This window comes from Elephantulus edwardii, unplaced genomic scaffold (genome assembly GCF_000299155.1).
Source record: "Elephantulus edwardii isolate Elephantulus edwardi_28Jun2011 unplaced genomic scaffold, EleEdw1.0 scaffold00246, whole genome shotgun sequence".
NCBI lineage: Eukaryota > Metazoa > Chordata > Mammalia > Macroscelidea > Macroscelididae > Elephantulus > Elephantulus edwardii.
The window spans coordinates 2,893,009-2,906,981 of record NW_006399996.1 but is presented as its reverse complement, the minus strand read 5'-3'; the positions used below and the strand labels follow the sequence as shown (position 1 = coordinate 2,906,981).

General features: G+C 48.9%; 1 protein-coding gene across 1 annotated transcript in view; it reads right to left on the bottom strand.

The window, feature by feature from the left end:
* Positions 1 to 13,966, bottom strand: part of CHD3 (chromodomain helicase DNA binding protein 3) — a gene marked incomplete at its 5' end in the record, with an annotated part of 32,472 nt that extends 18,506 nt beyond the window's left edge. Inside the window, 18 exons of the mRNA XM_006899142.1 lie at positions 44 to 217; positions 355 to 476; positions 755 to 892; positions 1,468 to 1,668; positions 1,839 to 2,030; positions 2,441 to 2,540; positions 3,066 to 3,197; positions 4,111 to 4,322; positions 4,867 to 5,070; positions 5,267 to 5,500; positions 5,800 to 5,993; positions 6,169 to 6,319; positions 6,468 to 6,598; positions 6,811 to 7,094; positions 8,435 to 8,559; positions 8,785 to 8,955; positions 9,329 to 9,441; positions 13,717 to 13,966. Coding sequence (XP_006899204.1) covers positions 44 to 217; positions 355 to 476; positions 755 to 892; positions 1,468 to 1,668; positions 1,839 to 2,030; positions 2,441 to 2,540; positions 3,066 to 3,197; positions 4,111 to 4,322; positions 4,867 to 5,070; positions 5,267 to 5,500; positions 5,800 to 5,993; positions 6,169 to 6,319; positions 6,468 to 6,598; positions 6,811 to 7,094; positions 8,435 to 8,559; positions 8,785 to 8,955; positions 9,329 to 9,441; positions 13,717 to 13,966 — 3,128 coding nt within the window. The remainder of the gene's footprint in view (positions 1 to 43; positions 218 to 354; positions 477 to 754; positions 893 to 1,467; positions 1,669 to 1,838; positions 2,031 to 2,440; positions 2,541 to 3,065; positions 3,198 to 4,110; positions 4,323 to 4,866; positions 5,071 to 5,266; positions 5,501 to 5,799; positions 5,994 to 6,168; positions 6,320 to 6,467; positions 6,599 to 6,810; positions 7,095 to 8,434; positions 8,560 to 8,784; positions 8,956 to 9,328; positions 9,442 to 13,716) is intronic.
* Positions 13,967 to 13,973: the final 7 nt, after the last annotated feature.

Here is a 13,973-nt window from a genome sequence, read left to right as displayed (position 1 = left end):
AAATCGCCAGCGCTGAGTCCAAGTAGTTTACCCTGCATCTTACTTCTGCATAGGGCTCAACTCCACTCGAACAATGAGCTCTGTCTTGGCTGGCATGTTCTTAAAGACATCTGCCTTGAGCCTCCGCAGCATGTGTGGACCCAATAAATCATGAAGCTTCTTGATCTGATCCTCTTTGGATATGTCAGCAAATTCCTCCAAGAAGCCCTCCAGATTGCTAGTAGTCAGAAGACAGGAAACGACAGGCTGTTGGGCTGTTTGCCCCGAATCCTGCGCATTATTCTATGTCTCCACTACCTCATCTTGGCAGTCATTCCACCTCTCTACAGTCTAAATGACTGTACAGCTACTTACTTAAACCTCTCGGGGGTGAGGAAATTCAGCAAATGGAAGAGCTCCTCCAGATTATTCTGCAATGGGGTCCCTGTCAGCAGTAATTTATGATCTATTTTATAGCCATTGAGGACCCTGAAAAACTAAAAGAAGGCGAAAGGAGAGGGAGGACAAAGAGCCTGTTAGTGAGTGGCAAGTAATTCGTCAATGAAATCAACCTTTCCTAACCCCAACTCCTATATCAACTCCAAATCGGACACTCTAATTCCTAATCTTCCTCTTTCAAACTGTGCTCTTCCCGCAGATTCTCTGTCATCTTCCCTTCTAAACTTCAGGAAATCCATGGAAGTTATTTTATCAGGATCAAGGCAAGTGGGAGTTGTCAAGTCTCATAATCTTGGGGATTGGGACTCTTGCTCACCTTAGACTGGTTGTTCTTGAGCCGATGGGCCTCATCCACCACGAGGCAGGCCCAGCGAATGGAGCCCAGTGCTGCCTGATCAATGGTGATCAGCTCATATGAAGTCAGGAGAACATGGAACTTCACCTGCGCCTCCCTCTGCCAATACAACCATTGTCCATTTGGTTGCCACCCTAAACTCCCGTGTCCCAACATCCAGCCCTTGTTCTGTATTCACACATCTTGCCCTGACTGGGAACCAACTATTTTGTACCTCAACTTTGGTTTTACACAAGGATTACTGAACTTACTCTCCAACTTCCCCAACATGTCCAGCACTGCCCAAAAACTGAGACACACAGATCTGTGTATGTATCCTAAGCAGGAAAACGAACAACAGAAGGCCCCCAGCAATCCACTGCCAGTGAGCTGATTCCAACTGTCAGTGACCCTCCATCGGTTTCCAGAGACTCTTTACAGGAGACTGCCCATCCTTCTCCCAAGGGGCAGCTGAGCTGGTGGGTGCTAACTGCTGACATTGTGGTGAGCAGTCCAATGGGTTACACAGGATGCCACCAGAGCCCCTTTGATGCCCCTCCATCTCTAGAACTAGAGGGTGGCAGGTATGCAGAAGAGGGAAGGAGGCAGAGAGCCCAGTAGGGACTAAAGGCATTGAAATACTTGTCTGAGCATGGAAATGACTCTTTTTAAGGACACGAGGTAAAGGGGATTACCTTCATCTTGAAAGCTTTCTTGCCACCCTTGATGGCGTTGTCCTCAAAAGAGAACTCATTCTCACGAATGATGGCCCGGCTGTCCTTGTCACCCGTGTACGTCACCACATAGAACTTGGGAGCCCACATTTGGAACTCACGTTCCCAGTTAATGATGGTAGAGAGTGGTGCACTCACCAGGAAGGGGCCTTTTGTGTGGCCCTGAGAGATGACAAAAGGAGAGTAGAACCATTAGTTGGGGCTTTATAGTTCCTGTTACCAATCCTCTGCCAACCAATCTCCTATATCTACTACCTTCCTTTTCCTCCCTCGCCTTCCCCAGGCCAGGCTTCCACCCAGCTCTCCCACTTAGGCCCCTTAGAAGCCAGCACCTCCTTGTACAGCGAGTAGAGGAAGACGATGGTTTGTATGGTCTTGCCCAGCCCCATTTCATCAGCCAGAATGGTGTCAGTGCCCTGGGCCCATGAGAAGCGTAGCCAGTTCAGCCCTTCCAGCTGATACATATGCAGAGTGCCACCAGTCGCTGTGATAAACCGTGGCTGAGTGTCATATTTCACTGTAGGCTGTAGAGTCAAGAGGTCAGAAAGTTTAAGGGATCTGTCAGTAGCTCCTCAGGTCTTGGTTTCCTCCTCTCTGGCACTGTATCCAGGATAGATTATAATATCTTCTATTAAAGGTCTGAACTTACAAAAGCTCAGGTTTTCAGTGCCCCAACCCCATTCCTTAAAATAACATCTAACACGGGAATGGGTTGGCTAATAGAAAAGCTTCGCATGTAATACCTCCTCTACTGGCTCCCTGACTTCCATGCCAAATTTCCTAGCAATTCTTGGGACAGAGCTGAATACTAAAGGACCTGTTGCTACTCAGAGAGAAGTTTTTGAAAACCCAGTACATTCTGACAGTAGACCCAGGGGAACCTTCCATCACCATGGCTCCAGAAACAGGATAAAGTCCAAATGAAAGGACTTACATCATTAGTAGGAGAACTAGGAGGACCATCAGTCTGAAGCTCCTTCTTCTTCTTCTTATACTTTCGGGGCTGGGCAGGATCCTCCCCCATAATTAGTTCCCTGTGAGAAGAGTAGGTCTGAGTGAGGCCTGGTGTTTAGGAAGTTCCTTTCCCTCTGAGTTCGTTCTAGACCCACCTTCTACTTTCCACAACCTAAACTTCTCCCAGGTTCCTTTCCTTTGCTTTAACCTTTTTTTTAAAAAAGATAAATCTTTTTTGACAAAAATTTACAGGACAGTTAGATTTTCATTCATTCATTGTTGTACATTTTACCCCTCTCCCTCCTTTCCCCCTCCCCAAGTTGACTTTTTTAAATACTAGTTTACAACTTTAATCTTCCAGATTTCACCTTTGGCGCCCACCCTCCGTAGTCCTGAGATTTCTCTTTTCGCATCACTGAGGCCAGATCTGAACTCTGGTCTTCACACTTCCCCTTTACCAGATCCACCACAAACATGCTGACCTAGGCTCCTATTACTTGGAATTCAAGAGCAGATATCCTGGCTGCGTCTTCTCTGGTGATAGAAATTTTGCTCTGGTGCCTCAATCCCTAGTCTCCCTCTAAGCCATGCTCTGGCTCTCTCACCTATGTCTCCAGTAGCTTTGCTTATGGTCTTCATATTCGGGGATATTCATTTCATCTTCCTCCCATGTGGATTGGTCATATGGCAAATCCCTCCATTTTACTAAATAGTGGTAATTCCCCTTTTTATCCATACTGTAAGGGTCAAGAAGAAGATAAAAAGAATATGGGTCACAAACCAAAGTAAGTCTTTTCCAATTAACAGAATGAGCAGTGAGCACACAGAATATGTCAACTAATTCCCAGCAGCTGGCTACTAGAAAGAATGTTGTTGTTGTGTATAATGTAGGATGGCTAACATACTGTCCTTCTTTTTTTCAGGTCAATATCCTGAAATTCAGCTATGAGAATCTAATGCTTGGCTTTGCCTATTCAGTAAGTATTTATTAAGCATTGACTATGTGCTGGGCACTCTTCCAGGCACTAGAGATTCAGCAGTAAACAAGACTAATTCTATTCTCATGAAATTCACATTCTACTTGGGAAAGTGGCAATGAAATGAAAGAGAAATGAATGGCATAATGTTTTGTTTTGTTTTTTAAATTTTTATTTTATTATTTTTGTGTGAGTGTACTGTCAAATCAGATCTGACTGGTACAGGAGGAGATTGTCCCTCCTTCCCCGGCAGAGCATCTGGTGGATTCGAACCGTGGGCCTCTGGGATTGTAGTTGCAGCTCCTTACCACTAGGCCACCAGAGCTCCCCTGGCATAATGTTAAGCAGTAATAAACACCATGAACAAAGAAATGCTAGAAACATTGATCTGAATGAATTATGCTTCTCATGTTTTGCTTTGATGCCCCCACTCCTGACTCATACATCGAACTCTCATGTCATCAGAGTAGAAGGAGCAAAACAGAAGAGGCTGTAGTGGGTTGGCCTTTCCACTCAACTTCTCTCATCCCCAAAAGAAAACCAGGCCTTGGGGCTGGGGCTGTAAGAGGAGTTATCAAGGTTGTATCAAGTAGATAATTCTGCCAATCAACAAATAAGTGAAGCAAAGAGTGTCTCATATCACATGCAGGCCTTCCCATAGGCCACAGATCACCTGTGGTTGATGATGCGGTGAACAGTCATCCATTCTGGCTTTATACCAAAGCGATAGTACTTCTCCTCCATCTCGGCATAGTGCGGGTCTTTCACCTTGCGCTTGTCACTCTTCCCATCATCCTCCCCGGAACCATAATCCAGGGGTGGGGGCTCATCCATGTCATTCTTCCGCTGATAGTTTCGATACATTACTAGGTGGAAGATTTCCAGCTGATGAGGCACAGAGAAAGAAGTAGTCTCAATATCCAAGGAAGATAAAAAAGAGAAGGGAAGAGGCCAGGGGAATGGAAGGAGAAAGGGAGGTATTAAAGAGGCTAAATGAAAAGAATACAATACTAAAATAATAAAAAAAGAAAACAGTTTGAATGAAAGATATAGTGAGTAAAAGTCAAAGGAAAGAGAAGATGCAAAATGAAAGACTTAATAGTCAAAAGATGGGCTTGGGCGCTAGGGTGTAATAAACAAAAGGAGACAGGAAACAGGATTACAGAGTATTGGTTAAAAATAAAGGAAAAGATAGATAAGGACAAAGATGGCTAAGTTAAATCTAAAGGAGGAAAACGAAATGCCAAGAGAAAGACGACTGGACGCCAAGAGGGACACATATGGAACTAGAAAAGTGAGTAGAGTATGAGAGTCAGAGGCATAAAATGAGGGAAACCCAGAAGTGTGGAAGACTAGAGGATAATGCAGTAAGGAACAATGAGAATGTAATGAGTGGGGTCATCAGATAGGGATAGAAGAGTATTTGTACCTGAAGCTCCTTGGCCCAGGAGCAATGCCAGTAGGACAGGCCTACCCACTTGACAAAGAATTCCCGCTCTGATCTGCCTTGAAGAGGGCGAGGGGTTGGAGCATCTGGATTCCCATCTGCCTGCTGGGAAGCTAGGACCGTCACAGGTGGCTCTCCCCACCGCCAATGAAGGATCTTCTGCACTCGGCCCTTCAGCACAGGGCACTTCAGAATGTACACACAAGGAGGAAAGTAAGAGGCAGAAAGAGACCATCAATAGGGCAAGAGCATTGGGGTAACACAGGGAATCAATGCCTAAGTAAGGAAGAGGGTGTAAAAAGTAGGGCTGGACATCTGGGCTCTAAGGTTAAAGAAGGTAGGAAACTGACAATGATTGATGACAGAAAGTGGTCATACTCACTGTGCACCGGGGACACAGCCACTCCCCATTGGGGATGTCAGGCAGGGGAGGGTTTAGACAATGAATGTGGTAGGAGGAGATACAAGCGTCACAGCAGAGCAGTTCCCCACCATCCTTGCACACACGGCAGTACTCCATGTGATCGTCTTCCTCCTCCTTCTCCCCTTCTTCCTCTCCCTCCTCTTCATATTCCTCTTCCTCTTCCTTGGCCTCCCACTGAACCCCCTCCTTCTCCTGGGAGGCCGGGGACAGATAGAAAGACAGAAGAAAAGAGATAAGAAGTGAGAGAAGAGACGCATAAGCAGGACACCTAACTCCTAGAAGTGCAGAGAAAACTAGTGGGAGTTAAGGAACAGCTAAGGACACCTCTGTTTCTGGGAGCAAAGAGATGAGAGAAAGAAGCAAACTAAGATGCTAGAAATTTGAATATTTGTTACTGAGAAGACTAGGCATCTGTAGATAAGAAGACAACTACAACCCAGGAAGAAAGAGATGGGTGGGTCTGTGAGAACTATAAGATGCTAGGTACTCACACAGTGAGGGCAGCTCCATTTGCCCTCAGGAGCCCGGTCAAGTTCAGGATCAAGGCAGACGAGGTGGTAGGCACGGGGGCAGGTGTCGCACAAAATAATTTCCCCACCCTGCTGGCACACCTCACAGTAATCTTGGTGATCCGTCTCGTAGCCATCAACCTCCTCCTCCCCGGCCACTGCAGGACAGCCCAGGACTGTCACATAACCCCAGTGGTGGCAAAAGGGAACAGAAAGAGAGGGAGAGAGAAGGAGAGAGGGGAGGGAGAGAGAGAGAAGGGTTGAATAAAGAAGTCAAAATTGAAAATAAGACAGACAATGAAAGAAATAAGAAGATGGTGGGGATGATCACACACCATCAACATGCCTTACCCTTCTTCTTCTTCCTTCCTGGCCTGCCTCTCTTCAATTTCTTGGTGCGGATAGACCCATCAGGTCGGCCTGAGGCACTGTGGACACTGCCACTGTCTAGGTCTGACTCTTCAGCCTCTGGCTCTGGACCCTCATCACTCTGCAAAACATACTGCCCATAGCCCCATGGCTGTCAGCGATTCTGACATCATTCTGCTCCCCTCCCCAGGCAACAGACTGTCCATTCTAGTTTCCCATGTGTTTGGACGCCAGCCCCTGACATCCCCCAAGAGTCTGGCTGATAGGGAAGGACCGCTCACCGAGCCTCCCTTCTTCCTCTTGCTACCCAACAGCCCTAGTTTAATTTTGAGAGGTGCCATCTTCTTTCCCCGGATCTTCTTACGTCCATCAGGTACTCGGGGGCTTTTACTCCGCCTCTTATGGCCTGGACCTGATGAGGAATAAGGAAGAGGAGAAAAAAGGCAGAGGTCATGACATACACTAGAATAGGAGAGGTCACAGGGACCTGTGTACTCTTCACCGAAGACCCTTTTCCTGGAAAATATTTCTCTTTCAGCTATCAAGGTTGGGAAGACCAAAACTCTAGATTGTAATTTTGAGGGGTTGGAGTCTGGAGTGACAATTCTTAGGAGTCTTCCTCACCTTTGCCCTCTTTGGTTTTGGCTCTTCGGATGGGTGGGGGCTGGAAGTCAGCAATAGGGGTTGGTGGGAGGATGGAGGGTCCGGAAGGTGCTATGGGGGTGGCTGATGAGACAGCAGCTGACACCTGCTCAGCTACAGCTGCGGCCGCTGCTGCTGCTGCTGCCGCTACAGCAGCTGCTGACCCCTTAAAAGGGTTATTGGCGCTGAACTCTCTCCACTTGGCCCCAAGGATGGTCATCATTTTAGACATTGGGATCTTGGGATTCTTCTTAGCAATCAAGGGCCTGTAAACAGAGAAGGAGAAGCCTTAAACCCCTATGGATGGCCATGGGACACTACCCGTCCCCTCACCAAATAGGTGTGTGGTAAGCCAGAATTCTTTGATGTTGAAAATATCAATTTCAAAATAGAAATGAGAAAAAACTGCCAACACCAGAGAGGTTAAAGAGGAGAAAAAATACTGCAAAGTAAAAAATACAAAACAAAAAATAGTACTGAAAAGAAATGCTGTACTTTTAAAATTGCTATCATAAAATATTTTCACATTTACTATTTTATTTCATCCTCACAATACTACAAAGAATCACTATGAAGAATCTGTATTACTAATAAGTCCAATGGACTCTGCAGACAAGTCCTATCAGCTGGAATCTGAAAAAGATTGACCATATTGGTTCTGCCCTAGGCTGACATGCTAAGTTCTTGTGAAGACAAGTGTAAGACCCAGTTTACAACTCTCAATTCTACTGAGAAGTGCTGTCTTTCAAAAAACGAACTGTTTGAAAAGGGAAGCACACCATCAGTTCTGGCTATATTCTGTTGGTAAAGAGTCTCCCAGCCTAGCATGGAATAATATCCCTATCAGTGAAAGGTATCCAACTGGATTTCCTGGATGTTTAGAAGTTGAAGCCTGAAATTATGCATGGAATTTCACGTGCAGATTTGAGGCAGGCAAGACTAATGTTAAAAATGTCAGCTACAAGTTACCAAATACTCCCTATGGGACAGGCTCTAACTGTACTGTGCTTTCCATTCATTATCCTATTAAGTCTAAGACTCCTATGAGGTAAATACTGTTGAGGAAACAGGGTCAAAGAAGTTAAGATGTCATAGCTAGCAAATGATACAGACAGGATCCAAACATCAGCATGCTGCCTCCAGAGCCCTGAACTATTATGTTAAAGTGTTTCCTCCCCAAAAGACAGCTCTGCTGTTAACTCTATTCTGAAAATCACTAAAGTCAGATCCTGCTGCCCGCAATTCATCCTCAAATCCTACGTCCTGACACAAAGAAATCTGGGAACAATGATGCTGTCTCTCATTTCCAATTTAGAGTTGTCATTTGGGAAAAAATGGAACTGTTAGAAAAGAGAAGATCCATCAGTCCCGGCTATATTCCGGTGACAAGAGTTTCCCAACCCAGCACTGGAACTATAATCCCTCAATGAAAGGTCCTAAACTGGGGTCCTGCGATTCTTATAAATTGAAGAAGTACCTGATATTACATACAGAATTTCACATATAGGTTCTGTGAGTTTCTTTGAAGCTTATAGATTCCAGAAAGGCCCAAAGCCTTCCCAAAATTAAGAGTACATGTCTGAGGGGAATCCCCAGTGAACCCCACCTCATGAATTGGCTAAAGGCTTTGTAGTTGGTGAGCGTGTGGTAATCCTCCTCAGAGAAGACATGTTCCACGTCCTCCAGGCCCCAGGTCAGAAGCAGAGTTGCTGATGATTTCTGTTCTACCTGCTGGAAGAGACTTGTCTTTAGACAGATGGAAAGTCCTCCAGGCCCTATCCTGGGGTTCCTGCACCTCCTTACCTGGGTTTGTTTCTCTGTATCAAGCTTCATACATACCCCTCCCCTCCCAAACTATGGCATCTCCATTTAGCACTACTCACTTGGGGTTTTCCTATCCTTCTCATACTTACCTTTAAGATTAATTTCTTGCCCTTGCTCCCCAAGTCTACTTACCTTTTGTCCCCCATCACCTTCTCCTTTTTTCCGTCGCTTTGTCTTTTTTTCCTTTTTTTCTCGGTGCTTCCGTCTCCGTTTTCGACCTGGCCCAGTTCCATATTCACTACCCCCACTCTCTGACTTCTCCCGGTACTCATCTCGTTCAGAGCCAAATTCTTCTTCACTGTCCTGAGCGATTGAAAGAAAAACGTGTATTTGGCATTTATTATGTATCAGGAACTCTTTTTGGCACACAAATACTAATTTTTAGAGATGAGGAAATTGAGATATAGTTAAAGAAACTGCCCGAGAAACCAGACCTTGAAATCCCAGCCTACTTGAGGACCTTCTAATCATTTCCATTTACTGGGAAGACAAGGCATATCTGACAATTAGCTGTTGTGAGGTGAGACACAAATCAGCAGGCAGGAGACAGGGCCTTCCTGAATTTAAGACTTCTTTTTCCCTCAAAGGCATTCAGAGAGCTCCAGAGAGGGAACCAGGTTAAAACAGGGAATGGTTCTCCTGAGCCTTGCTGGAGACTGAAGTAATGGATACTCACAAGCTTTTTGCGTTTTCGGGGTTTTCCTGGCTTGTTCTCCTTCTGTTTCTTGGGTCCTCTTTTTCTCTTCTTCACACCCAATGCTGAAGGCAGCAGCCGAATGTCATCCTTATCTTTGAAGCAAAGAGCACGAAAACTCCTAAGCCTCTGAAGTTCTGTCTCACCTCCTTGGTTCCCACTCTCTAGGAACTCGGCATTAACTCCTCCAAACCCTGCTTCCCTCCACTGGATGAAGTGTTTCCAGTACTCTGGGATGCTCTGCTTCTGAATGAGAGGTCAGGGGTCAGAAAAGAAAAGCAGCCAAACCACTCCTTTTTCTCTCCTCCTACTAACAAGGGACCAGGCTCTAGGCCACGGGCTCTAACTGTGGCAGGTCCTTTCAGTCACCGCCAGGGCGCCTCCTGCCTTCTCCCTCACTTTGCCAGCTGGCATTCTGCCCAGGAACTGGGGAAGCCATGCCCAGCTGCTGGCCTGGCCTGACCCCAGAACTTGGAGTGGGGAGACACAAACTGGCAGCTCCCTAAGCCAGATGTTGAGAAGGGCGAGCCAAAGGCTGGACACCTGGGTTCTCACACTAACACCCTGGGGCCCTGCCTTTTTGGGATCAGGGAAGCCTCTATTTATATTTCCTCAGATAATCACCAAACCTCCACCAAACCTCCTGTCATCACAACACCACCTTAGAGGAAAGGAAAGCCTCAGCTGGTCATTTTTACATCTTGCCCACAGTGTCTATCTCTATCACCTTAATACACCTCCTTCTCCCAAGTATCCTGTAATTTATCTTCAAACTTATTCCCTTTCCCCTTTGACAGCTTAGGAACTCTGATCTTTGTTCTCTGATCTCAATCTTCATTTTCATAATTAGCCCAAGAAATGTATACCCATTCACACAAATGCATTAAGAGAAACTCAAATGAAAATATGCCCCTCCTATACCCTCCTCCCAGTATTTTCAAATGCACACAGGCATAAACACAAACTCAGAGGACAGCCTGTAATGCTTTCACCAGGACTAGGCCCCTCGTTTTCTCCCCAGATGTTCCTGTCAGAGCCTGGGTAGAGCTCTTCTCCGATGTCCCCTCACTCTATCCTCTACGACAGTATGTCTCAGGGGTCCTAACCCCTCATGGGAGAACACAGGTATGCCACACACACTCAAGAGCCCTGGTTCCCCTCCCTCTCCTACCAAGCACTAGACCAACCAGCCAGACCTGTCCTGTTCAGGCAGAAGCAGCTGCGGGAGGGGTGAGACTATGGATCAAATCTTGCTCCAGGATACATAATCCTTCCTCCCTTAACAGCCAAAGAAAAATTAGCCACAATTAACACCAGAGATCTTTACATTGCTTCAGAATCCAAGCATTTCTTTCCTTCAGTGCTACGCTCTTAACTCCAGCATCTAGTCCGCTTGCGCACGGTAGCTCTCTAAAACCGAGTTGAGTTGGGGTGCAGAAAGCCCGAGTTGTTAAAACAGTGGGGACTATAATAGGAAGTGAAGACGCTAGCTCTCCCTAACCCCAGGGACTTCAGTTAATATGAACATGGAAGCGAGGAGGCCTGGGCAGGCCAACTGGCTAAGGATCAGGGAAGTGGCCCCGGTCATCACCAGCTGGGGGTGGGTGGGTGGGGCACGTGCCCTGGGGTTTCATAGCGTGTTAACTCCTCTTCCCGCGCTGCCAGGAGGCTCTCCTAACTTGGGAAACAGAAGACGCCGGTGGTGGGAAGGCACAAAAGCAGAAGGGCGCGGAAAGGAAAGAGGGAAATAAAGCAGATCTAACTCCCAACCTCGGTCTTACCAGCCACTCAATGCTGGCCCGGCGCCCAGACTCTCCCACATCTCGGGCTCCGATCGGGAGGAGGGGGCGTGACCAGACCGGGTCGGGCAAGGGGCGTGGTCCCCGAAGAAGCCTCGCCTCCCGCCCGCCCCTTTCTTCTTCTAATCTCACCATCAATCTCTCACACATATATTTATTTTTTCTCAAATTCCCCTCCCTCCCCCACACCGAGCCACCATAATAGGTCTGTTGCACATGCGTATTGCATGCAGGGGGTGGGTTTGTATTTTTCAGGCCTTTTCCAAAAGAAACTACCAGAATTTTCCGCACCACCCACAATCACTCCCCACCCCCACCCCCAAGGAATCACATCTATATATTATATTATTTCTCTAGATTTGCCAGAAGGGGGAGGGAGAAGAAATGAGTTTTTTAGCTTCCTGCTCCCTTCCCCCATCAACACGACTGCTATTATTTTAAACGTTTAACAATGTAAGGAGACTGGAAGAAGAGGGGGCAGGGATAAAATCGGTCTTGGGTAAGAATGTAAAACAAAATGGTGAGAATTAAAGCAGTCAGAATGAAAAACAATAGAAGCCTCTAATACCTAAAATGCCTATTCTAAAGAAAGGGGAGGAATAATTTGAACAAATTTCCTGAGAAGAGGTTTATTTTCCCCACACTTAGAAATAATTAGCAGACTAAAAATATTTCCCCGAAGTTTTACCTCAGAAAGTCATCTGAGGGGTTGTATCTGGGTCACTCACTTGCCTTGGGAGGGCTGAAAGGGGGATCAAATTGCCCAAGGAAGGGGGGGGAAATGGGTTTTCATTTCAGATCAACACTTCAGCATTTGACGTTTCTTCTCAGCTATTCAAAACGCAAAGAAGGAAAAGGGGAGGGAATATTGACACAAAGACCCATCTCAACCTTCGGATTCTTTGATGTTGCTCTCCATCACATCCCTAAATTCCGGGTTCAAAAACCCCCAAATGCCACAACCCAAAATGCAAAATAGAAGCAGCTGGAAGCTTCCAAGCCCCCTAAACATGACATCCTTCCCCCCCCCCCTTTTGTTGTTTTCCAGGTAGCCCCTACAACTCCGAATTCTTCATTCCCTTCTCACACAACGTCAGCAGGCCCTCGGGGATAACTTCCCCCCCTTCTTCAGACAAGCCTGGGCAAAAAAAAAGGGGGGGGGAAGAGTTTATCCTGTTTCTGTTGGACGCGAGCACACACCACCCCCAGCTCCCACTGCCTCCCTCAAAGGCTGCCTCTTGTCCCCGCGAGGCAGGACTCAGCCACATTCGCCACAAAGATCAATTCGACGGTTTTCCAGAGTCCAGAAGTGTCGAAGTTTGGGAGTATTTGTGCGGCACGGGGCCCAGAGGTCTGAGGCGTGGGTGTTCCCCTTTTACTTCCTTAACAGGGGAGGTAAACACCGTGAGGCTAATCGAGCCTAAAAAAAAACAAACCAAACACAAAAAGTCTCCGAGCCGAATCCGGCAGGAAAGGTGGTCTGAAAGTGAGGCCCCGGTGGGCGCGCGGCGAGGCCAGCCGCGGGAGGGGTTCTGAGCGGTGGTCAAGCCGCTCCACCGTTGAGTGGGCAGTGCACGCCCCTCAACGTGCTCGCAGTGCGGGTGGTTTCGGCGGACGAGTGAGTGACAGGGAATGGCAGCCACGTGAGAGTCACAGCTGGGCAGCTCGGCCACCCCAGACTGACGGGGTCAGGGGGGGCGCATTTGACACAAAAGATGAGGCGGCAGGAGTGGCAGTGAGTGCGGGGGGGCCTATTTTGGCTTCTTTAGACACTCTTACTGCTCCCCAGTCTTAAGTGACGCCGCTCTCCCCAGTGCAAGCGTGGGGGGGGGAATTCACGTCTGATTTCAGGAAGTGGACAGCGCGGAGTGTAACCACCGCCTGCCCCTCGTCATGAGCCACCACAAATACACACACACGCGACCCCTCCCCACGTGCCACCGCACGTCGCTAAGTTGGAGAGAACTAAAGTCCCTGCAGGTGGGGGCGATCCGCTGGCCATCGACACCCCCCTTCCTTCCTCGCTCCTCTGGGTAGGCAGGCAGCACAAGAGCGCGGCGTGCGCCGCTGGCGAAACCCTGGGTTTCCCTCAGTGCAACCCCATGAGGGCCGGAGCCCGAGGGGCGCCAGAGCGGCCGCCCCTCCCCCACGCGCCCCTCCCCCCACGCCGCCGGCCGGCCGCCGGGGTCTCCTCGGTCCCTCGCTCGGCCAGGGAGGGGGCCCTGGCTTCGCCGCGGCCGTTTCCTGCCTGCCCCCTCCCCGCTGAGGATAAAAAAAAAAAATAAAAATCTCCTCCTCCTCCCCCAAAGCCGCGACCAAGTGGCCCGGTCCGCGCGCGCAGCTCGCTCCCAGCGCTCTCCAGCCCGGGCGGCGGCGGCGGCGGCGGGGGAGGGGTGGAGGCCTGGCCCCGACGCTGCCCAGAGCGCCGCAGGGCGACTGGCCCGAGACGGCGTCCCGCGCCCCGGATTCGCCTCACCTTGGCCGCGCGGTGGGTGTCTCGCCCTCGCTTGGCCTCGCGTGCCCGCGGCTCCCTCCGGAGGCCGGTGGGGGGTTGTCGCGGCGGCCGCTTACCTGGCGGCGGGGGCGGCGGTGGCGGGGGCAGCGGCGGCGGCGGGAAGAAGTGGCAGCCGGGGGGATTGTGGCGGTCGCGGCCCCGGTCGTGGTCCGGTCCGCGCCCGAGGACTACCTCGTCCTCTTCATCGTCCTCGTCGGCCGCCTCTACCTCCTCCTCCTCCTCCTCTTCGTCGCCCTCTTCTTCTTCCTCTTCTTCCTCCTCAGACACCACCATCTCCTCCTCCTCCTCCTCTTCGTCCCTCAGAGGGGAAGCC